The sequence below is a fragment of the Calonectris borealis genome, chromosome 10 (genome assembly GCF_964195595.1).
Source record: "Calonectris borealis chromosome 10, bCalBor7.hap1.2, whole genome shotgun sequence".
NCBI classification, from domain to species: Eukaryota; Metazoa; Chordata; class Aves; order Procellariiformes; family Procellariidae; genus Calonectris; species Calonectris borealis.
Window position 1 is genome coordinate 2,819,162 of NC_134321.1, and position 23,828 is coordinate 2,842,989.

At 37.5% G+C, this 23,828-nt stretch overlaps 1 protein-coding gene across 3 annotated transcripts; it reads left to right on the top strand.

Annotated features, from left to right (window-relative positions):
* The first annotated feature begins 625 nt into the window (after positions 1-625).
* CRBN (cereblon) lies at positions 626-23,392 on the top strand. Of its 3 annotated transcripts, none has more exons than XM_075158595.1 (11): positions 626-778; positions 4,303-4,415; positions 4,581-4,783; positions 5,667-5,816; positions 9,538-9,700; positions 13,790-13,852; positions 14,588-14,672; positions 16,346-16,461; positions 19,544-19,608; positions 21,134-21,265; positions 22,809-23,392. In XM_075158595.1, the coding sequence occupies exons 1-11, from the start codon at positions 712-714 to the stop codon at positions 22,990-22,992; spliced, it is 1,341 nt and encodes a 446-aa protein (XP_075014696.1). In that variant the 5' UTR covers positions 626-711; the 3' UTR covers positions 22,993-23,392. The 3 variants fall into 3 exon arrangements, with proteins under 3 accessions (XP_075014696.1, XP_075014698.1, XP_075014697.1); XM_075158596.1 differs by having other exon boundaries at positions 668-778; positions 4,306-4,415; XM_075158597.1 differs by lacking the exon at positions 5,667-5,816.
* The last annotated feature ends 436 nt before the right edge of the window (positions 23,393-23,828 follow it).

Here is a 23,828-nt window from a genome sequence, read left to right on the forward strand (position 1 = left end):
TTCCGCGTCAGCGAGATCTGGCGTCCCTCAGGAATCTCTGCTGGGATTGCACATAACTAATGGTTGTGTTTACGGTTTCTGCTTCAGTCTATTTACCCAAAAGGTGATCCACCATGGATTTTATTCACATCCATCTGCTCTCCCAGAACTCAAAGACAGGCTCAGGCCAGAAGCGCTCTGGGGAGAAGCAGCGGGTGCCACCCTGGGAGGGTCTGCACAGGTCAGCCATGGCCGGCTCCTCTGAGGAGAAGCGGCACCGGCGCGCCCGAGGGACGCGCACGGCCTCGTCCCCGCTGTCCCCTGCCACCCCCCGAGCCCCGGTGACCTCCGGGCGGCGCCGGGAGACCTGTCCCTCCCTGGGGGACACGCTGCCGCCGCCCGCAGCGGCCGCCCTCGCCTCAGCGCGGCGCTGAGGGACAGCCCCGAGCATCCCCGCCCGTCCCTCCCGCCGGCGCTCGCTCCGCGAAGCCTTTCTCGGGGCCTGCGGCATAAAGCAAACCCGCTGGGAGCCGGGGCGGGACGGCACGAAGCCCCGAGAGCCGGCGGCCAGGCCCCGACCCGCTAACAGCCCCTGTACTCCGCCTGAGGCGCCGCTAGAGGCCGCCGGGCCGCGGCTCCTGCGCTCGCCCCGGCGGCGGCGACTCGGGCTCCTCCTCCCGCCTCCTCCCCCCGCGCCGGCGGCTTCCCAGGCTCCTCTCGGGGTAAACAGCGATGGCCGCCGAGGAAGGAGGTGGCGAGCCCCATAACAACATGGGGAACCACTTACAGCTGGTGCCCGGTAATGGCCGCGGCCGGCTGAGGGCGCGGGGGGAGCCGGGGAGGAGGCGCTAGGCTGGGGTGGGCGTGAGGCGCCGGGCCGGGGCTCGGCGGGCGCGGAGGGGGCCGGACCCCGGTGCGTGGGCGGGATCGGGGGGAAGGGGCGGCAGGGAGAGCTGTGGGGCCGGAGCGGGGTTGCTTGGGAGCCGCCGGCGGTGTGGGGAGCGGGAACTGCCTTCCCCGGGCCTGGGGAGAGGGCGAGGGGAGGCGGAGTGGGGCCACGGAGGAGGCTGCGGGGCTGTGTGAGAAGACGGGGAGCTCTGGGGAGCCCGGGCGGCGATACTGGAGTGGCCTTTAGGTGGGCGGTGCAGTGCAGGCTGATGGAGCTGCAGCCTTCCTACGGCAAGTGGCTGGTGTTGGCACGGCGGTCGCTTACAGCCCGGGTGGAGTGAGCCCATAATCCTGCGGTGGAAGGAGAGAGACTCGGTCAGCGGGTGTTGAGGCGTGAAGTTTCTGCAGATGCAGACGCTCTTCTCTGTAAACTTGGACCTCTAAAACTAAACAAAGTCTGAGGAAAACATTTGCTGTTTTAGAAAGCTTCCGCTCAATTTAAATGCTCTCTAATGCCATTAATAAGCAGGGAAGCAAGAGGTGCTGTGCACAGGACTTGAGGACAGGGGTGGATTCCATGCGCTGCCCAGATTTCAGCAGCATTTAAGCTGGAGTTTGTAGAACAGCCTAGCTTGTCCGTCCACGTACACCAGCGTAATTCCTCGTGGATACCTATTGCATAATAACATGCATTTTTCTGATCTAGCATATAGTGTCTCCAAACTGACAGGAGATTATACGGTTTTGGAAGCAGCTCGTGCTAAACTGGAAAAAACATTATTTCAGACTAAGCATGCAAAGGAGAATGTAGCAGTAAGTCCTGCCAGTAACCAATGTAATTTCCTATAGCAGGAAATTCTATGAGCATTTTATGCCTGTATATTTAAAAAAAAATGAAAATATGTCCTGAATATTTTAGGAAATACAACCTTAATATTTCCTACCCTATTCCTGTTTTTTTTAAATGAGGTTCACATTTCCTTGTTTCGGCACAAAGGTGTTCAGAGTAGATTTGGTAGTGTTAGTAGGCCAGGATGAGCATCTGGGAATGCCTAACTTGCCCCAAAGGAAATGTGAGCCTTGTCATGCAGGGTGCCTTTGGCACTTGCCTTTCCCTTGTTTCTGTGTATTGGAGATCTCGCTAATCTTGAAATTAAAAAAATCAACAGAAATTCGTATAGTTAAGGGTGTAAACGATGCAGTTCCTTTTGCCTTCCGTCTCCTGTTCCTGTAGTGGGATCGAGGAGGAGAGTGAAGACGGTGGTGTTTTTTCGGCGTTCACATGGTGCTGCTGCAGTAAAATGAGTCATCGTTCCTCTCTGCCACCACACAGCAGCTAGTGTGCGTTTTTGGCAAGAACGAGCAAAAGTTTGCAGTGCACAGTTCTTTCTAATCAACTGCTGTTAATTCCTTTGTTTTCCGAAAAACAAGTGAAACAGCCTCTCTCTAAAAGGCTATTAAAAGTGCTAATGATTGATGCAACTTGATGAGAGCACATGCAAACCAGAATATAATTTTTGATGAAGTCAGCTTCCCTCTCCCACCCTGCACTGCTGCCCCAGAACCAAGCAAAACCTTCCTACTCTTTCCCTTCGTGAAGTTAAGCAAAATGCTGGCCGTTTTGTACAGCTTAAACATTTTGCAATCGTTCATGGTTAGGGTTCCTAACTGAATATAATGGAGGAGAAATTTCAGAAAGAAACGGAATATTTTTTACAGTAATTAGGAAGATGATGTCTTGCTGCTTTAAGTTCTGTAATTAGGTAAAACACTAAAGAGAGTCTAACCTCTTTTCTTGTCATGCTGGATCATTTCTTGTTGAGATAAATGCAATATAGGATGGAGCTATAACATTAGCGTGTCGTGCCGTGCCTCCTACAGAGGAGGTTCTGTAAACTATGCAATAAAAAAAAAAAAGTGAGGTGAAGCAGAAAGAAGACCATTGACTAAACATTTTGTAAAGAATACATTTAACAAATGTGTCTGAAGGCTGAAGAGGGAAAGAAATGGTTCTCCAGAACGAGCTTATAATGTCTTCTTCACTGTTCTCTTGTCCTCCCACTCTGAGAAATAGTAAGAGCTCAGTGAAAGAGGGTGGTGGTTCTCCCATTTCTGAAGGAAGCTTCTTCCTTCTGGAGCATCTTTCCTTTGTAAAATTTTCCTACAAAGCCTTTCAGATAAGATAATCACTCCACCTTTTAAATTTTCAACTCTGGATTATTTCTTAAGAAGATACTAATTGCAAAGGGAGGCACCTAGATAGACTATTGTAAAGATATTTTTCTGCCTATCTTGTAATGTAATAGCTTTCAAGATCTAAATGGTGCTTTTCAGCACCATTGGGATTATCCATTACCCAGCAGCTATTGGTTTAAGAATCCTGCAGATTGGTTTGAAAAGTTTATGATAACATCTATTTTAGATAGAGCCTGGTGTATAAATACTGTTTGTGTTAAAAGAAGTAGGATCAAGTAATACAGTTACAAATGTATGATAATTACATAGCATTTGTTTTGGGTGAGTATTTGCAGGCATACATTGTATGGTAATGCACAGAACAGTCAGTGAAATCAGCGTTTTAGAGATAGGTATATTTTTTATTATCTTCAGTATGTTTTTTAATTTACTTCTAAATATTTATACAGATTTTATACAGATAAATGCACTATTTATGTGTTTCCAAAATAAAATATACTGATAATTTAACAGTCCTCTTGCCTGAAAGTAATTTTAGAATTGACACCTGGAACTGAGAAATGGGAAGAAAGAAGTCATTTTTAAATACTATTTTGAACCTGAAATCCTTTGCAGGGTCATGTTATTTGCTTCCTTAATAGTTGCTTTGGCCGGGTTTGTGGGTATACTGTGGTTTTTGTGTGTGTGTGTATGCGTGTTTGGTATACACATAGGAGATGGTATGCACATTTCACTGACAGCAGTGAAATTGTCTAAAATACCAGCAAGAGTCCTCGCATGAATATAGAGCTTCAGATTACTTTTAACTCACTTGCTTTATGTATGCAGTTATATTGTTCAGGTTTGTACTGCTTCAAACACTGTATGCAGCATCCTACAAGAAATTAAGTTATCTGGCATCCCCGTGTACAGGCAGAAGACATTTAGAATTGAGATAAGGAAATACTACTGTAGTGAAAATCTGAGCTGACAGAAGTTGTTTATTATTTTCTTTCAAGAAAAGTTGTTCTTTAGCCTTTCAAAAATAAACTACCAGCTTTTGACCCTTTCTATATAACGGTGATTTTGCTGTAACAGCGAGAAAATGATTTTTCACAAGTTTACAAATACAAAAGTTGTTTCCCTGTGAAAGGCTGTAGCCTGGGAATATTGAATGCATTTCTGCGATTCTCTGATTTTTCTCAGTATCTTAGTCTTTGTTGATTGATTTCTACACAATATTCTATATGTGCTTATTAGCAGAGAGTGAGGAAGAGGATGACAATGAAATGGAAGTTGAAGATCAAGATAGTAAAGAAGCTGAAAAGCCAAATGTCATTAATTTTGATACCAGTTTGCCAACATCACATGTGGTATGTTCTTTATATATCATCCATGAAATACATCTTGAAGAGGTTTTGATTGGTTTTGTGTAATTCTATTGTAATATCCTTAAGCCAAAGACGTAATTTTATTTTATCCTTGTAAGTCACCAAAACCTCTTATACTACTGTCATTTCTTTACTTATTGTTTTCAGTATTTAGGTTCTGATATGGAAGAGTTTCATGGAAGAACGGTGCATGATGATGACAGCTGTCAGGTGATTCCAGTGTTGCCCCACGTGATGGTGATGTTGATTCCTGGACAGACGTTACCTCTTCAGCTTTTTCGCCCTCAAGAGGTTAGCATGGTGCGGAATTTAATTCAGAAAGACAGAACGTTTGCTGTTCTTGCATACAGGTAAAATACACGAGTTTACTGATGGTATGCAGCATGTATTTTTAGCACAATTTCTTTGGATACTAAATCAAAAGCAGATGGTAGCATCAGTTCTGTGGTGATTAACATAAGTTGTGGTTTGAAATTGTTTGATAAAAATTGTCTTCCAATACATAATGAAAAGGTTTTTATGTCATATTGGGTAGCTGCATGACAGTATCACGTTTGTATAGAGAAACAGTAAGCGTTGATCTGCTTTCCTTGTTTGAGCATCCTCTTGACTTCAGTAACTGTCTGAATGCGCTGCTCCATCTTGCTTAAAGAATAAGCCTTGGTCTGTAATGTAAAAATCAGATTCTTGTTTCGAGAACTGTATTGTTGTAAAGATGTATTTACTTGTTTTGTGTATAAATTAACAAGCACAGACAAATGTTTCACAATTGAGTTGAGAGACAGGAGGCGATAGAAAAGCAGAAAAGATAAACGGCTAATCTGTGCCAAAAGAAGTTGGGAATGCTCCTCCCTCTTCCCCCAATTTACTATGGTTTAATTATGTAGGAGGTGGGAACAGTTATTTTTAGAAAGTCAATCTGAAGAATTTTGGTACCTTCAGTATCTGCATTTCAAATGCAGATACATTGGTGATCTCTGTTCCCAGAATTTCACCTCTAGACCCTAAAATAAAACCAAGTCACCTGGCAAAAACCACCAACCAGACAAAACATTGGAAGTTGCTTTTAAAATGGAAAAATAATGATTGTGGTTAGTTGATGGTATTTTACCAAATTTACTTTTTTGATAAGACTAATCGTGTACCGTTAGTGCAGGTAGACTAACTCGTGAAATCTGAATGAACAATGCTGTTTGGAGGGTAGATAACCTTTTTTAATTCTATTACTTTTAGTAACGTACGTGAAAGGGAAGCACATTTTGGAACAACAGCAGAAATATATGCCTACAGAGAAGAGCAGGAATATGGAATTGAAACAGTCAAAGTGAAAGCAATAGGAAGACAGAGGTTCAAGGTGCTTGAAATAAGAACCCAGTCAGATGGGTAAGAAAATTAATTCTACATACTGCAAATCTTGTTTCACCAAAACATTTACATTTTACTGCAGGTGGATCTGCCCTTTCAGTTTGACTTTCAATTGACTGATTAGTATAGATATTAATTGAATGCTTAATCAGTAGCTTCTCTGGTTATTAAGGACTTCTGACGTTTCCTATTCTAAGACTCATGTTTAGTTGTTAATAACTTTGCTATAAAATTCTCTAAAGAATATCTACCTGTAGTTTGATTTGATGTGTGTGAGAAAACATCTGTCAGAATGACTTTGTTTCTGAAAATTAAGTCAGGAAAAAGATGTTGATTTGCCTGCATTATAAGTTCTAAAGCTTTATTTCAAAATCACTCACATCCCTGTTTCAAACCAGATGTGAAATGAGAGGATACAATATGACGTGGGTGCATTCTGTTGTCTTGTGGAAAGCCTCCCTGCTAGCGACTAGATTCCATTCCTTTGAAAAACTGTAACTTCCATTTTCTGAAAGGAGACCTTTCTAGAGATGGTCTGCATTGGACGTGTTCCACTTCATAAGTTTATGTGCAATTGCAGCTCTGAACTGCTGCAGGCAAGGGTCTGACACTACAGCTAATAACAATACGCTTGTCCTTCTTTGTACTTTGAGTGATCTTTAACTACAGAGCCTCAATAGCATGCAGAAGGATTCAGCTGCATGATTCAGATATGGAGAGGACAGTAATTGTGCCCAGAGGGGTGGTGGTTTTCATGAGAAGCTGCCCATGAAAGGGGAGGACTGGAGTCTGGTAATAATGGAGAAACAAGTTGCTTCTCTTGTTCATTTTTCCCTTTGAAAAACATAAAAGCACACTGAGATTTCTGGATAAATATTTGAATATGAAAATAGGTTCCTGATTTTTGCTAACTACAAGCAGCCCATCATTTTCAGTTTCTCAAATACTAAATCTGGTTTATTTTAACTGTTGTCACAGTTGAGTACATCCTTACCTTCAGCAAGTCTCACCTCTTCCTTTCTGACTGTTCAGTGATAATTCACTGATAGAAGAGTGCTACTTCTGTTATTGGCTGACAATTCTTTTCATGTGCTTGTCAAACACACTCAAATTGGCTTTGATAGGAGTATTCTCTTCTCTTCTATATTCTAGTCCTGTTCTTTTCTATATTCCAATGTGATATTTAGAGGCCACTGACAGTTTTATCATATTATGTAATTAATACCTTTGTTCATTTATAAAAGTGGCTGAGACCCTTAACATTTAGTTAAGAGTATGCTGAGTCTTCTGTCATTTTCAGGTTCTTCTTGACATCATGCATTGCATCATGAGCCTCTGTCAACATCATTGGCCACAGATACAGGCTCCAGACATTGATTCTGTGAGCATGTGACAATTCTTAGCACAATTGCTAGAGGTTTTTGTAATCTTTTCTGCACGGCATATAACATCTTACTCCAAATCCGTAAATCTAAAGCTAATTATCTCTATTCTGCTCTTGTTCAGTATAGTGGCATTGCTTTAGAAAGAGGCCTAGGAACAGTCTGACCTCAGCATTTTCTTAGGCTTTTACGACCTGCAGCTGAAGAAATGAAGAATGTGTGTGCTACTTGCTATTTATCACTATCTAACATTTGGTTACAGATAACATATTCCAAATTTTACAGCTTAGAAAAACTGTTGCTTGAACACAAGATGGCAGTACTTGGACTGCTAGAGTAGCAATGGCATTGTTACTGAGAATTCAGTATCCAGAAACAGTTAAGATGTATGTGATTTTGTTGTACTGTTAAAACATTTTATTATGATGCTTTTATATCTGCTGACTAGCAGAGATCCCTTTTACACAGCACGTTCACAAATTTCTTAAGTATGAATTCTTAAATGCGTGAAATAAGGGAGGCAAGATTAATCTTCTCATCATGGCAAGTTCTAGATTTGTTGGAATGACTTAAACGATACATAGTTTCTCTGCTTTCAAACAATCACATGCTTGGGAATTCTGTAGGGAGGCATATGGGATTCAAAATAGTTGAATTAAGCTAGAATCATTGCTCAGTCTCAGTATTCTGGCGCTTTTCAGAACATAGAAACACTTCCCAGCATTTCTTCAGAGTAAACCTACGCAAGTAACAACAGGCAAAATGACCAGACCCCTACATAAACCAACAGCGGTCTGTATATTATGCACATGGAAGCAAGATTGGAATCAGTGTTTACGTTAATATCATCAGAATGACCGATGATTTACCTGAATATGTCAGTTGTCTCAACAGAAACTTTTCCAGGCTCATGGATGAATGCTTCAGGTCTCAGTAATATAGTCAGTATATGCGTACTTACCCATTTGTGAACCTCTTCCAAACCACCAGCAGTAAGGAATGCTGAAAATGTTGCTTTGGGGAAAACAAAAACCAGGCCATTTTGATTCAGTGGTTGGGCTAATTAATTCTCATTAATTCTGTCATTTGCAAGAATAATCCATTAGGTCTTTTAAATCTTACATGTACATTTACATTTGCAGTTTTGTACAGTGACGTCCGTAAGGCTTTCTAACTTGATACTGGTGCTCTTAGGGAGTCTGGTTCTGGTAATCAAAACCGTAATGAGGGCTGCTGGCATGAAGTTAATAGGCGGGGTGCTGTCTGAGGGACAAGGATAGCTAGGTTAGTATGTACTAGCCTAGTATCTGTTGCAAGAATTTTAAGTGTCTTGACACTTAATTCACTGTAGTGAATATTGAGAGAGATGGCACACTTCAGAGATCTCTAATTACTAGAAGAATGAATGTTTTCTTCTACAGTGTTGTCCCTGTAAGTACAATTGGAAATTTATAATGACATGCATCTTAATATTTCAGGATTTCTGATGCATAATACTGTTAAAATGTAAAGTCCTTCCTGCTAGACAGTATTCTTAGTAGCCATGTAACTTGCTGAACTCTTTGCGGAATAGGTGACCTGGTTGATGCTAGGATATTAAAAGATGATCAGAGTCTATATCCTATTTCTGCTGATTTTGAACTCCAGCTAAGCACATAAGCTTTTGTGGTTTGAAGATAGCAAACTGCATTTCAGCTGAACTTCCTTTCTGAGGGTTTGATATGTATTAGCTGACTATTAGTTTATACCAAAAATAACTTGAGGAGACAAAAATCTAAAAATACAATGATGAGATGGTAGAATATTCTGCTGTGTTGCCGCTGCCAATCTGGCTTTAATTCTGTCCACCACAATCCCAACAGATATCTAGTGCTCCAAAATACAAAGACAGCCCGTTGTATCCCATGGAAAAGGAAGCTAACTGTGAGAGGGGGAAAAAACAGCAAAGAAACTTTTGCTGAAAAAGTTAAAGGAGTGATCTTTGTAGAGTTCGTGTATCAGTGCAAAAAATATTTGGAAAACAGCTAATTACGGTTTTTAAAGGAAAAGGAAAAATAGAGATTGCTTCTATCTCCAATTTAGGTAGATCAAAGTCCAGTCAGCATGGTGGCTTTAGTAATTTAGCCAAGGGCATGCGATAATCTCTGTTCTAGAATAGTATGTGTTTGGTTTGCTACAGATATGCTGTATGCATATCTGTAATTCGATTTACATTAATACAACTTTAAAAATCTGATGAAATGGATTGCTGCTTAAATTCTAATTTCACAAGTCTATGTTTTTATAAGCCATAAAATCCATTTTTTTAAACTCTTGTATATGTCTGTGTATCTCATGGTTTTTTTCTCTTTTATCAGAATCCAGCAGGCTAAAGTACAAATCCTTCCTGAGCGAGTGCTGCCTTCAACAATGTCAGCAGTACAGCTGCAGTCTCTCAGCCGGTGCCATATATTTCCTTCTTCGAAACCTACAGCGTGGCAGGACCAAACTATACATCAATGGTGGCAGAAATATCAAAAGGTTAGAAGCTAGTTGTGGTGGTGTTTTTTTTTAAATTTTTGATGGTATTTTGAAAATCAATATAAAATTCCATCTGTTCATCTTTAGAGGATGCACAACTGCGATGTTAGATGCCAACCTCCTGCTTTTGTCGCATATTGTGTGATTGTTTATCAGCCATCAACATGGGGAAATACACGTTTTGTATTATGAGTTCTCTTTGGTTTTAATTACAGCATTATTAGATTAATATTATTACATAATAATTCATGTAATATTACAATTTATTTTTTTTTTTACATAATCAAAACACCTCAGAGAGAGTGCTGGTTGGTAAAGCTTGTAGATGATGAAGTGTTGGTGGAAAAAACAGTAAGATTCTAGGATTTTATTTGTAGGAAGGTTAAAGAAGCATCTTGTTTTTAGTGACATTGCTTTGACAATAAAAATATTGGCAATCAGTGTTGACAGTGCCAGTGCTATTGCTTTCTACTTGTCATAATGGTTTGGTTTTGGAAATAAGGATGCTTTTGTAACTGTTTCTCAGTGACTGATTCAGGTAGAAGAGGTCTTTAAAGAGCAGACGTGGTTTAGAGGTGACTCCCAAATTTCAGTGATGAAACTGAAGACCTGTAATGTCTTAGTTTGGAATCACAATTCCATTTGCTAATTTTGCTTTAAAACCTCCACCAGTTAAAGGATTAACTTCTGTACCTGCAGTTACTTGTTTACAGAAAATGTGGATCTGTGTTAGAATGACATACTCAGGTTTTTTAACTCAGTCAAATACTCCCACACAGATGATTGTTGGCTAACAACTAGGCTGTACTTTAGTTTTGAGCATGCTTTATGTTGCACTTTCATCTTGTAAATTTTTATATAACGCGTATCTAAAGTTCTTGCTGACTTTTGTGCTTAGTCATTATCTTTGTCAGCTCATAATATTTCTATACGATCCATTTATTCTGGCCAATTGCATATGTATGTCTAAGTCTGTTTTTTCAAGTATGTCTAAGTCTGTATTTGTTCAACTGATTTACCTTCTGGGATAGTTAATATCTAATTCCCCCCCCCCCCTTTTTTTTTTTCCTTTTTTTTTTTCTTTTTAACTGAATTTAGAAACCTTCTTAAATTTTATTATGGTACTACAAGTGACAAGATAGGAAAGGGTCATAGAAATCTCTAATTTTTTTTTATGCACTCTGCATATAGTGACATGGTAGTTATTAGCAGAAGTTGGTGCTTTTATAGACAAAGTAGGTGAATTAGCAGTTCCATGGTCTTACCAATTTTATTTTCTAGAGCTTTTTTAATTAGTATGCAGACTTTACACTTTTTTAGAAGTAGAGGAGAAATAATAATTATCAAGATGTTGGTATTGTCAGTAGGGAATTAGGTTCTACCTTCCTAGAACCTAGTTTTGCTTCACTGGCACAAATTATGTCTTTACTTGTTTACAGTATTTTTGCAGCACTGCAGCTGTGACAGTACTTGGAATCAGGAGGGAATTCACACTGAGATTGTAGGGCAGAATTTTCAAGAGTCCTAAGTGGCTGATGCCAGGCCTAAGCTACAAACTTTTGCATTGCTCAGGAGAATAATAAGGTGTGATTTGTGCTAGAGACAGCTGTGCTGTTTAAAAGGTGCTAAAAGATGCATTTACACAAGTGAATGTGCACTTTTACCAGTATCCAGCGTTTTCCTTTAGGAGTCTGAAATAAAATGTACTGTCAAAAGGATAATTTTGCTGGAATAAATTATGTTTCCCACAATAAGCACCATGCTAGCGTATTGTACTAGCATAGTCATACCAGCAAAAGCCTTTCAAGTGTAAACCTAGCTCATTCTCAGGCACCGTGCAAGCTTTTCAAAGACTAGCTGTCATTAACAGTGGACAAATATGCACTGTAAGGTTAATGGGACAGGAGTTAGCACTGAGGTCAGTAGGAGAGGATGTGGTGAAACAGGGCAACCTGACACTTTTGATAAAACGAAAATTGTGGCTTATTTATTATTTATTTAACCCACTGTTTCAGTGGCATGTAAGAGGAAGGATACCTTGAAGTCTTCTGTATCTGTAGAGATCTTTGGAACTACCTCCAGAAATTAATATAGAATCCTAGTAACTCTCATTGTCAGATGTGGTTAAGGTTTGGATTTGTATTTTTTCTTCAATGGTTTTGAACTCTGTAGCAAAAAAAAAAAACACATTAATAACAAAAAGCTATTGATTGTCGGAGTTCTTGAACAAGTTCATCTATGAGTTAACAAGCCCAGAAACCCTAAGCTTAGTGGGGACGGGGGCGGAAATCCCTTTCCAAGACTGAGTCTCTCTGATGATAGCTGAAATGCAGTGCACATGTTTTGTGGATTGAGATACAGATCCAGAGTAGGGCCATTGTCCTGTTGACCTCCATTGCTCTATTGATATCAGCAGAACTGACCGTTTCCAATGTGACAGGCTGTACCTATGTTTACTAATATAATGAGAAACAGCAGAAAATGGAAGTTGCATTTTAAGAACAGTTTCTGCTCCATGCAAGAGCTGACCCCATGTCAACTGATACAGAAAATATACTTGCTAATTAAAACAATAATTTGAATTTTGGTGTTCCTGAATGCTTTCTTCAAAGTACCATTTATTTGCTGTGGATCTTGGTCTCTATGCCTGATTTTTTTTTTTTTTTTGTTCTCATTTGTAAAATAAGGGTAGTTGCCCTCAAAGGGAAAATGAAAATTTAATTTGTAAGTATTTATAGAACAATTTGAGATCCTCTTTTGGAAAGCAATGTGGTTATGTAGTGTACTGCTTTTTAGATTTTTATTAACCTAAATCTATAAATTTAAGTGTTCTGAAATTACTGTAGAGAATTGGTTAACTAAGCAAATAACCTTACACTGCTGGAAATTTGGTGGTTAAGGAATTCGGTTATAATCTAGGTTTTCTTGTCTGCAGGATATGCACAGGCTGAAGATTTTTTAGAGGTGATATTTTAGAGGTGGCCATTTGTACTTTGTTCCTCCATATTTGCTCTGTATTGTCGTATAGATATTTTCTACACAATTCAAGTGAACGTGTTAGTTATGTTAACAGTGAAGAATGATACAGTAGCATGGGCCACTCCTATTAGTAAAATTTTTATTTTGAAAGAATACCCTTCAATAAAAAATTAGTTATGAGACCTTCATGTTTTTTTTTTTTTTCCTATTGTTTTTGTTTTCTTCCTCCACATTTGTTTCTTACTCAGTGCTCTGTTTGGGTCTGAATTTTTCTTCATAGGATGTTGTTAGATGGATATAGTACAATATTTTGTTCACTGTCTTTGGGAGGTTATAATAAAGCTATTTAATAGATTTTCAGTAGGCTGGCACAAGCATTGATGTTCAGTAAGCATTTCTGAAAATATCATTTCCGTTAAAAATAGATACTAGAGTGAGAGTGGCTAGCAATATGTGATTAAACATCAAAACTGCCCAAGGTTTCTTAATCAGTAATTGTTCTGCTGTGAGAAAGCATCCTCTGGAACTCCTAACTTGTGTGTTGGTATTTTTTGTTATGTTTTTAACAGGTTAGTTTTCCATTTTAAAATTATCATTGTATATTCTTCGAATTTATATATGTTAGCTTAAAATACCTGATATGGCCCATCAATCTCCTTTCATTTTATTTATGCATTTGACTAAATTGATATTAATAGTTTAATCACCTTACATAGTGGTTTGCTGTGGTTGCTGAAGTAGCAACAATTGATGGAGACTAAGGAACAGATGCACTATCTAATAGTACTTAATTTTTTGAACTGTCTAGATTTCAGACAGATGCTCTTTTGAAAGGCATAATTTCTTATTACTAAACATTAGAAATACTTTAATGCTGAGACAGGTTTTCTGAGAAAATCCATATATTGTCTGTCTTGTACAGAAGTCTTAAGTCTCAATGCATTTGAGAAGTGGTTTGGAAGCTTCATGTTGAAGTACTGGTCCTGATGGTGATAATTTGTTGTATCTTTAGATAATCAGGTATTTCTTCTCTGTTTGATTTGTTTGAACAAGAACTGTCCCTAAAATCTGTTAATGTTAAAGAATAAATATTTGTGGTTTTGGTTTTAGAGGAAGTTCCACTGTGCAAGTTTGACATCTTGGCCTCCCTGGCTCTACTCTCTATATGATGCTGTAAGTTCACCCTTTGTATTACCAAATAATACACAATTAGTTTTGTATGTTTTAATATCTAACTATTGGATAGTAAAAGCTTTCATTTTTTTGGCTTATAAGTTAAGTTTTAAAGAAGTGTATAGTTTTCAGTTTACCGTGAAAAGAGCAGGAAGGGCTTCCTCCTCTGTACAGTTGTTCCCTCATGCTAGAGCATGTGTCTGGGTGGGTAACAGAGGTTCAGGTTCCTGCTGTGTTGTCTCAGAGCAAAAACTTGATCCTGTCCCACGTGCTCCAGGTGAATGTCCTAACCACCAGGGTGCTGGATAGTCTTAGGTCTGTCTTTCCTGTTGGAGTTGGTTTACTCTTTAAAATGTACATATTTCTTTATATACATATATATGTATGTATGTATATTAGTACATAAAGTAATTAGTGTAAGAGAGGCAGAAGTAGGGAGGAGGCTAGCCCTCATCTCATTTGTACAGTTGCAGAATTTTAACGGTTGTCTCCTTATCTCAAATGAGAGTTATAACCACCATGGGCCATTGGTTCATTTTGGCCCGTTTCCCATCCTATTTTGCTCTTAGTTTAAAATATGTGGATACAAACTGAGTCCATAATTATTGTAAGTCTTAAAAGCTAATGTCCAATTAGGGAAAATAGCTTACTCTACATTTTGCTTCCTTTTTTTTTTTTTTCCTAAGAAAACAGAAATACCTATGTATTTAAATTAGGCTTTTCTTCTAACAAAAGGAAACCTTGATGGAAAGAGTCAAGAGGCAGCTACATGAATGGGATGAAAATCTTAAAGATGAATCTCTTCCAGCAAACCCAATAGGTATGGTGTTGTTTAGCCTATGAACTCAATTTTTTATTTTTTTTGTTTCCCAAGAAAACAAAACTTAGATAATTACCTTTTATTGGCAGTACATTCCTCACTTCCAGTTTCCGATAAATGTCGATGATTGACTTTCACAAAAGGATGATAGAGCTTTTAAAGACATAAACATCCTCCAACCATGCGGAAACGTGTTCAGTAAAAGAAATAGAACTCCATTCTGTGCCATAGCGGGAGGAATGTGATTTAAGTGTTTAGTAAGAAAACAAGAGCCAAAAGCATACTAGATTTTTAAAATTATCTTTATGTAAGTCTAAGTGTTAATATATATAATCTCTTTGTTATTACTTCTTATTACCTCTTATCAGACATGAGGGAAAATAGCACCAGTGACCTAATGGCAAAAAAGTTGGTGTCAGTTTTCATGCCTTAGCCGGCATCGAACAAGTGAAAAAGTCTCTTCTCTCTGCAGGTCTCTAGGATCTAATAAGGTGGAAACTTCAACTGAAGCTGAAGCCTTTCTAAGGGGAAAAACATTCTTTTCTGTGTAGACTCTCAAATGCCTAATAAGGGGGAAATTCAAACTGCAGCCTTCAATTAAAGTCAGTTAAGCACCAAGTACAGGTCTGGGCTCAGAAGTTTTGGTGTACATGGAACTCTCGTTTATGATTTGCCTAAAGTAGTGGTTGAAAGTACTTCCCGTCTGCTTTGCCCAGAGTGCTGCTTAGAGGATCGTATATGGAAAATATATGAAATAATTGACAACAAACAAAAAAATCCAGTATTTTTTTGGCACTTCTTTTCTCATGATTCACAGCACATTGATATTTTGCTGACGTAAATTTCCAGCTTTTGAATTCTTTTACAGGCTGTGAGGAATAGGGTGATTTCCAGCTTAGCAAGGCTTTTGTTAGCTAAATTGAAGACTGACTGTAGTAAAGTCCACTACCTTTTGTGTTTGTGCCTTTTAATATCTAATTGAAGTTGCTGCCTGAGAATTTACTATCATATTACACTTTTTTTAAAAAAAACCTTTTGTCTTCTTGACTGAATATTTTTGGATCTAATTTTGGTCTGCATTCAAATGGTGGGAAAAAAAACTCCAAAACCTCCAGAAGGGAGTGTATGCAGAGTATGTCTTTTTCCTTCTCTCAATATAACAGTAAAGAATACTTTCCTAGTACTAACGTGAGTAATAAACTTGGTTGTAATTTATGAAGGAGGTGTATTTTTGGGGTGTTTTTTTTTAGTTTTTCCTCCTCTCATAAAAACATGTCTGTCTTTTTGCAAAAAAAAGAGGAAGTGCAAGCATAAAAATAACTACCGGTGGTTGGAAAACTCCATAATTCTCTGTTGAAGTGAAAGTCTGTATCAGACAATGTTCTCCAGGGGTCTGTTCTGGTTTTCGAATACATTACTTTACTAGCATTGTTCATTCTCCATCACTGGTGATCTTTAAGTGTGGATTAGACAAATATCTTAGAAGAGGCTTTACATGTGCATGATCCAGCCTTAGAGCAGATGTACTGAGATGAGCTCTAAAAGTCTATTATAAACCTAAGTTTTAGCACTCTCTCTGTGACTGAAGTCACAGTAGAAGTAGTGGGTTTTATTTCTCTCTAAAATTCTAACAGGCCTTTCTAAAATTCTAACAGGTACTTTCTCATTTCTAGATTTTTCTTACAGAGTCGCTGCTTGCCTACCAATTGATGATGCATTACGTATACAGTTGCTTAAAATAGGTAGTGCTGTTCAGCGGCTCCGGTGTGAATTAGATATTATGAACAAAGTGAGTATTTGTTCTTTACTTGCCATTAAATCGTTTTCACAAAAAAAAAAAGGAGTGACTGTTACAATCTATAACAAAAATGTATGAAATTTCCAAATAATATGTCTAGAGAGTGAATTTGGGTCTTCTTTTATTTCTTCCTTCCCCTTTAAAAGGTTGCTCAGAAAGGAAAATGCTCTCTCTCCATACTAGAATTTATGTTTGGCAGCAGGCAAGAAACGTACAATAATACTTGCTTTTGTTAGAAATCGTATTTCAACACCTCATAGCACTTTTTTCGCCAAGAGATGGTGCTAGAAGTCCAGTGTTGCTCATAACCATCTTAGGAACATCGTAACCCCATATTAACAGTATAATACACCACAATGAAGTAGCTTTGTGCCATGAAAACTTGTGGATTTGGTAACAAAAGATAAATCTTGCTATTGAGCTATTGAGTATAAATCTAAGTATTGGACTGAAAGGATTTTTGCTAAAGACATGTATTGACTTGTTAGGCAATACCTTTTTAAGATGTTCAAAAACTTGTCTTCCGTTTCCTTCTTTCCATTGCCATGGCCATATAATGCTCTAAATGTAGGACATTAAAGTTTTATTTTTACATAGTACATTTCTTTATAATAATATATACTTTCTTAATAATAATATCTACTATAAGTAATGTTATATGTTGTAACTGATAATGCAACTAAGTATCAGTCAACCTCATGTTGAATCTGACTGTTTTAGGAACAGCATTTGCAACAGCATCTCCAACAGGAGTTCAGATTGCTATTCTCTTTCCAAAGAGAAAACGCTGAAAAAAGCCATTGGTATAAATACAAGTTTTAACTGTAAACTTGTTTATGTGTTTGATGGTGGTAGCTGGAATATTTACTCTTCAATTCTTGAATGGAGAGACAAATTAATATTCTGTTAATACATTCGTATCACAAAGAATAGCTGTATACATCTTGATTGACCCTCATCTTGCTGGTTGTAAGCTCGCTGGGGATACAAAAGTACTGTCTCAAACATTAGTATAACATAACCCCCGTCACTGTTGTGTTTGTCTACTGGCTATAGAGCAGTGGAAATTTTGCCTGTTTGCCTAAAAAGTACTGCCTGTTTCTGGGCAAAAGAGAACCAGAGTATCGTTTTAATACTCTTCCTCTTCCCAAAGTTCATGCACCAAAAATCTGAAAGGGAATATACAGAGAAAAGGAAACAGAAAACATCTCTTCCAAATTCTGAGACAAAAATGGACAGGTTTTTGCGTGAGGCTATGTAATCAGAATTGAACTTCATTTGTCTTTCCTGAGTGAGAAACTCTGGAAATATTCTGATATTCAGGTACTACTAAGAACCGTTCATGTTCAGGACATTGTATATTTTCTATAAATCCCAAAGAGACAAGAGGACTTAAGTTACCTTCATAAAATATAAGGTAAAGTTGATTTTTTAGCCTACACCAAAAAGGTGTTTTCTTCAATGTGACATTTTTTTCTGTAAATGTGTTTAACTGTTCCATATTAGTGTGAGAATGTAAATGCATTATGGTTTTTTACAATTTTTTAGCAACATTTATTTTGGTCAAGCCAGGGTTCTTTAATGAGAAGGAGTGCTCTGGCAACATAGCATATATTTTGGTTTACTTGAGAAGGATGGATTTAACATGTTTCATTGTTCAGAATGTAATTTACAGTAATGTAACTAATTGTAAGACCTGATCCATTTTCTTTTGTCTTTGATATCAGTGAATTGTATTGTACTTTTAATAGCTTTTCCTGTTACTAAAGACAGTTAACTGTTTCTGTGCTTATTTTTAAAGGAAAGTACATCACTCATAGGTATAACACTTCTGTGAATTCAGCTTGAGAGTGCTAATTGTAGTAATGAGATAGGTTTGGAAATGGAGGGATGGAATTAAGTAGCTGTTTAAATTGGATTCTGAGAGGGTTGTATGAGCATTAGATTATAATTGTAGTAAGGGTGATTTAAAAGAGTGAGCGATAGCAGGCATTAAAGGTCCCTGGTAGGAGAGAAAGGCCAAGTGAGCTTTAAGAAGGGAAGTGAACTGGTGTATGATAAATAGTATCTGTATAGTAGAGCAATTTTCCTCCTCCAGTCTCCAAGATCAGTAGACAGTGTGTTGAAAGTGTGGGGCAGAACCAGTGTCGCCTCAAGAAAGGAGCTGGAGGAAGCTGAAGTGCAGCAACAAGCCCAGAGCATCGGAATAGAGGAAAGGAGAGGGTGAAGACTGACGTAAGCCTGTGTAGTGTGACATGAGTGGAGTGCAGGAGTTAGAGATCAGGGAAACTCAGAAGCACAAGCTATGATTTACTCCAAGTTTTAAAAGGAAATATGCTCACACAGGGACTTGTCCAAGTGAAGATCCTAGGCACAGCATTTTTTTCCAAAATATAGTGGATCATTTTTTGGGTAATTTCACATGCATTACCCTTAAAAAGAGGTAGAAGTAATGCACCTCCTGAAAACTAATAGTAGTGTTCTACTAAGCTGATTTAAATGCTTATTTTCTGGGCAGTGTCAGTGATGAATTGTTTCATTCTACTTTCCAGAAATTGTAGAAGATAGATTAATCTGTTATAATCTTCAAGAGAAAGATCAATACATCTTACATATTTTTCTTGAGGAAATTAATACCACTGATCTACAGTATTCTCAAATTTTAGAAAAACTTAATGGTTGCATTTGTACTCATCTACCTTTTCTGTATTATATCTTAGAGGAGCAAAGTTTTTTTTTCTAAATTAGCTTTTAAAGACCTTAGAAGGTTGACTCATTTATTATCTTTGTGTAGTCAGATTCTCTTCTGTGTGTGGAGTTTTTTCTGTGGAAAAAAACATATATTAAAAAGTGTTTTGTCTTTTAGATAACAATTAATGTTTACCATAAGTAATAGAAATTTTTTTTATCCTTTGCTAGAAAGAGAAAACATAAGTGACTGCTGCCTAGATAAACAAAAGAATTGGTACAAAGTGTATTTTGAGGGAAGGGGAGAGACATTTTTATTATTTGCCATTGTGCTGACAAGTGTCTGGAAATGAATGAAATTACTGTCTTTGTTTTTCTTTTCAAGTGTACATCTCTTTGTTGTAAGCAATGCCAAGATACAGAAATAACTACCAAGAATGAAATATTCAGGTGAGTTTATTGCTCTTAATCTTTGGGAGGTTCTTGATCAGAAACATTGGCTCAGCAAAACAGATTAAGTTAGGTTATAACTATTGTGTTTTCCACAACTCTGATAAAATTTAAGTAAATGTTTATAAGGAATTTTCATTATAAAGCAAAACAGGTTATTTGAGCTTTTTTAATAAAAAGTTAACATAAATCCAAACATTACCATGTATATTGTAACAGAAATCAGTGTGAAAGGCCATGTTATGTCATCTGGTCCAGCACCTTGCCACTGAATAGTTATGCACTCTGCAGTAAGTTTTGAAATACAAATTTGTTATGTATAAAATTTGGGATCTCATGAAATTTATTCAGAAATAAGAGCACAAAAAATTCTCTCTCAGCACTTCATCCCGACTTCTGTATGTTAACAAGCTTCAACGGCAGATTAAAATGCACTAGTTGAGTGGTATAGATAAGCTCCCCGGATGTTGTCATGTAAGGAAATAGCCTATTTATGTCATTAAGCATTGTGATACCTTTTTTTATTTTAAGAATATAGGGTTTAATCCTAATAACTTCACAGACAGTATATTCCCATTATATATTTGACTTATACAATGTCTTCCATGTTCAACAATGATAAGACTATACATTTTCCAAATAATTGCTGCTTCTGTCAGTCTTCTCACTGTTTTAATCTTGAATAACTAATACCTATCCATCACATGATAATGTGAAGGTTAAAAGATGTCTTGGTTTAACAAAGCAAGTTTTTCTTTATCAGTGTGATAAGAAGTTGACATGGTAATTAAAAGCCATTTCTTTTCATCTAATCAAATGATGGTTTCCAGAAACCATGATTCCTGCCGTGATGTACTTTAACAGAAGAATGATGAGAAGTTAGTGTAATGAGTAAACATTTTTGCTTACTTTTAAAGTTAAATTTCAGAGTAGCAATATAGGTGTTACTTGGTTTTATTGGAAGTTGCTATTCAAAAGCAGCAAGTAAAATAAATTATGAGTCTATCATGTACTTTTTTTTTTTATACTGAGCTGTAGGTTTTTTAGGGAAAGATTAATAACTGCCTTAAATGACGTAGTTTCCATAGCATCCTGTCAGCTATCCTCTAAGTAACTTATCCCCTTTAACAAACAGCTGGGTGAGGTTCATCTGAACACAAGAATGCTTTAATCCTTACTTGTGATAATATCTTTTTAAATACCTTATCTGAAGTAGGGACTTAATAAGTAGGTAACAGGAATAATTTATGTCAGTGATGAATGCATCAGATTTATAACACTGGACACTTAAATTTCTGCAATTCTAAGAAAATTTGACCAATGATATTTTACATTAGTATCTATTTTCTTTCGATTTTTAGTAATACAATTAAAGGTACATTTTTTTCTACAGCCTGAAGAGGTTCTTTTGCTATGGAAAATAGTTTTAAGCATGGTTGGCAGTTTTTCCTCTGTTTACATTTGACCGCCTTTGGTTTTTGTTTGCTCCTTGAAGTCTGACAAAATTGTTAATTGTCTGTTGTAGTTTATCCTTATGTGGGCCCATGGCAGCATATGTGAATCCTCATGGCTACATCCATGAAACCCTTACTGTATATAAAGCCTGCAACTTGAATCTCAGTGGACGACCATCAACAGAGCACAGCTGGTTTCCTGGGTAATAACAGTTAAAAGAAATTTTATTAGTAAATGAGAGAAATTTGGTTGTAAATGTATTCCTGTGGCGGTGGAATAGTAAATACGTAATTCTTGAAACATATGCTGTCGTTTTGCTCGTATGAAAAATAGGAAAGTAAATTTAGACTTTTTCAAAATACAGAATAAAATGGAAACTTCACATAGAATGTTTTCAGAATTTCTCTGGAATTTTTTAAGTATATGGAAATCTTAAGATTTTAAAACCTAGTCTAGCATCTGAGAGCTATAAACAGGATCTTTGTGTGTAGTTTTGTATAAGCCACAACTAAAATCATAATTATTGTTTCCACGCAGCTTTCTTTGATCATTAAGCAAATAAAGTGCAAATGGAAAACATAATATATAAATGGAGTTAATTCTACTGAGATACTTTTTTTAGATCTAAAAACTGAATAAATGTGACATTAATTTAAAAATCACTAGCTTTGTATTAATCTGATTACCTTTGGGGGTTTAATTTATTTATTATTATCTAATAATAACAATCTCTGTAACAGTAGCATAATTAACTGTCGAGATCTAAAAGTCTGCCTAATAATGAAGGGTCTTGCATCAAAATGTCACCCCTCTCCGGTAGCTTAAATTTAATGTTTTTTGGCTAGATAAGCATGCTCCAGGCACTCATTCAAAACTTTGAATATTTAACTCTTGAAAATAGCTCAAATGTCAAACTATATTTGAATTTTAGTTTCACAAAAATATTCTTTATAGCTTCACAAAAATATTCTTTAAATACATTTTTACCAGATTACTTTTCTTTGTGGTGCTTTCTGTGCCAGAGTGTTAGAAATCATTCTTCTGTCCCTTTGGCTATCATGTCCTCTTCTGAAGCAGCGTAAAATAATATGTTGCTACATCTGTAGCCAGACTAATGCATGTACACATCTACTTTTCCATTTTCTCATGTTGATCATGGGTGTTTTTCTGGATTATCACATAGCACTGAGTAAGGACTTGGAGGGTGTGTGGCATAGCTGTCATAAGAAGTACACTCTTTAAGATGCCCTGAAGAAAACTTGTGGCTTATAATATGTAGTGTTAATTTTTCTCATCCTTTTGTCACCCATGTGTTTTCTCAGCTCTTGTCTTCTATGAGGGTTCTGAAATAGTCCTGTTCTGCATTTTAAAGCTGTTAAAGTAAAGCTCTATTGCTCTGGAAAGTACAATTCCCTGTTAATCTAAGAGCAGTGCAAAAATCACTTTTATTTCCATTAAGTAACTTACTCTCCTTTAAGGCACACAGTATTTCATCATACTGTTGAAATGTTGTGCTAGTAAAATGCTTTAGTTGCTTTCTCTACTTGAATGATGATATTTAAAATTTTTTTAAGATCTGTGGGGTTTTTAGGTGGGAGCTGAGCACCTTAGTTCCCAAAGGTTCTTTGAAAATCTAGCTTGAGACTAGTATTCCCTTCGTACTTGATAAGTGAGCTGTGTTCCAGTATTTTTAAGATGTCTTTTCGTTACCTGTTAGCATCAACCTTTTGTTTTGTTTTTGGTAGGTATGCCTGGACTATAGCCCAGTGCAGAATCTGTGGGAACCATATGGGATGGAAGTTCACAGCTACCAAAAAGGATATGTCACCTCAGAAATTCTGGGGACTGACACGGTCTGCTCTCCTGCCTCGGATTCCAGAAACGGAGGAGGACTCAGGCCACGATAGATCACCGTTACTCTGCCTGTAATCTAGTAACCTGCTTTGGAGATGAACAGGCAGTAGTCTGTCTCTTAAATGCATCTGCTCAGTTCTGCTTCTGAAGCTTACTCAAACTTAAAAAATCCAAGAACCCACACCCACATGCAAAAAACAACCAAACAAGCAGGCTCACTACATTTGGGTTTGGCGTGTATCCACATTACTGTTGTTTCAGACACACTGAGAACTGAAGGTTGAGTCTTTAAAATGACAGCTGGGGCGAGGAGGTGGCATGAGACACCAAGAAATCAATCTGATCCATCTGGACAGACTTGAGACTGAACTTTCTCCTTCCTTGTATAATTTCAGAAAATGTTTACTGCTATCAACTGCAGTGAAAGAAGGTGGGGGGGAACTAAAATTACAAATAAACAGTATAATTTATGCAATATATGTATGATGGTAGATACCAGTTACTTGCTGCGGATTATTTTCCATAATACACTTAAAAGTGTTTTTGCTGAGAATCCCTGTTTCTAATGATGTGGAATACTTCAAATTTTATGCTCGTGCTGTTTCTCAGATACTGGCTGAAGAACCATCAAAGAGAGTTCAAGACCGAAGTATCTCTTCAGACTGATACTGTGTCCGTAAGGTCAGTGGCAGTGCTGTAACTGGCAGAAGCAGGAGCTTCCTGCTACCTGCAGCTGGAACAGCTGCATTACAGGATGCCCTTTGAAAGGAACCCATGCGAAGTATTCAGTCCTTATAAGTTGTCTGATATATTTAGGGTCTTTGACCTTAGAAGTCTTAAATTTTAAACTATTTATACAAAATATACGTGAAATACATTGTCATTTACTGTCAAATGTGCTTACATTTACT

Excerpts from the sequence above, each read along its gene's own strand:
- CRBN (XM_075158595.1), top strand. The coding sequence starts at position 712 with ATGGCCGCCGAGGAAGGAGGTGGCGAGCCCCATAACAACATGGGGAAC. Across the intron at positions 13,853-14,587 it reads TCTACTCTCTATATGATGCT|GAAACCTTGATGGAAAGAGT; the intron begins GTAAGTTCACCC and ends TTCTAACAAAAG. Across the intron at positions 19,609-21,133 it reads ACCAAGAATGAAATATTCAG|TTTATCCTTATGTGGGCCCA; the intron begins GTGAGTTTATTG and ends TGTCTGTTGTAG.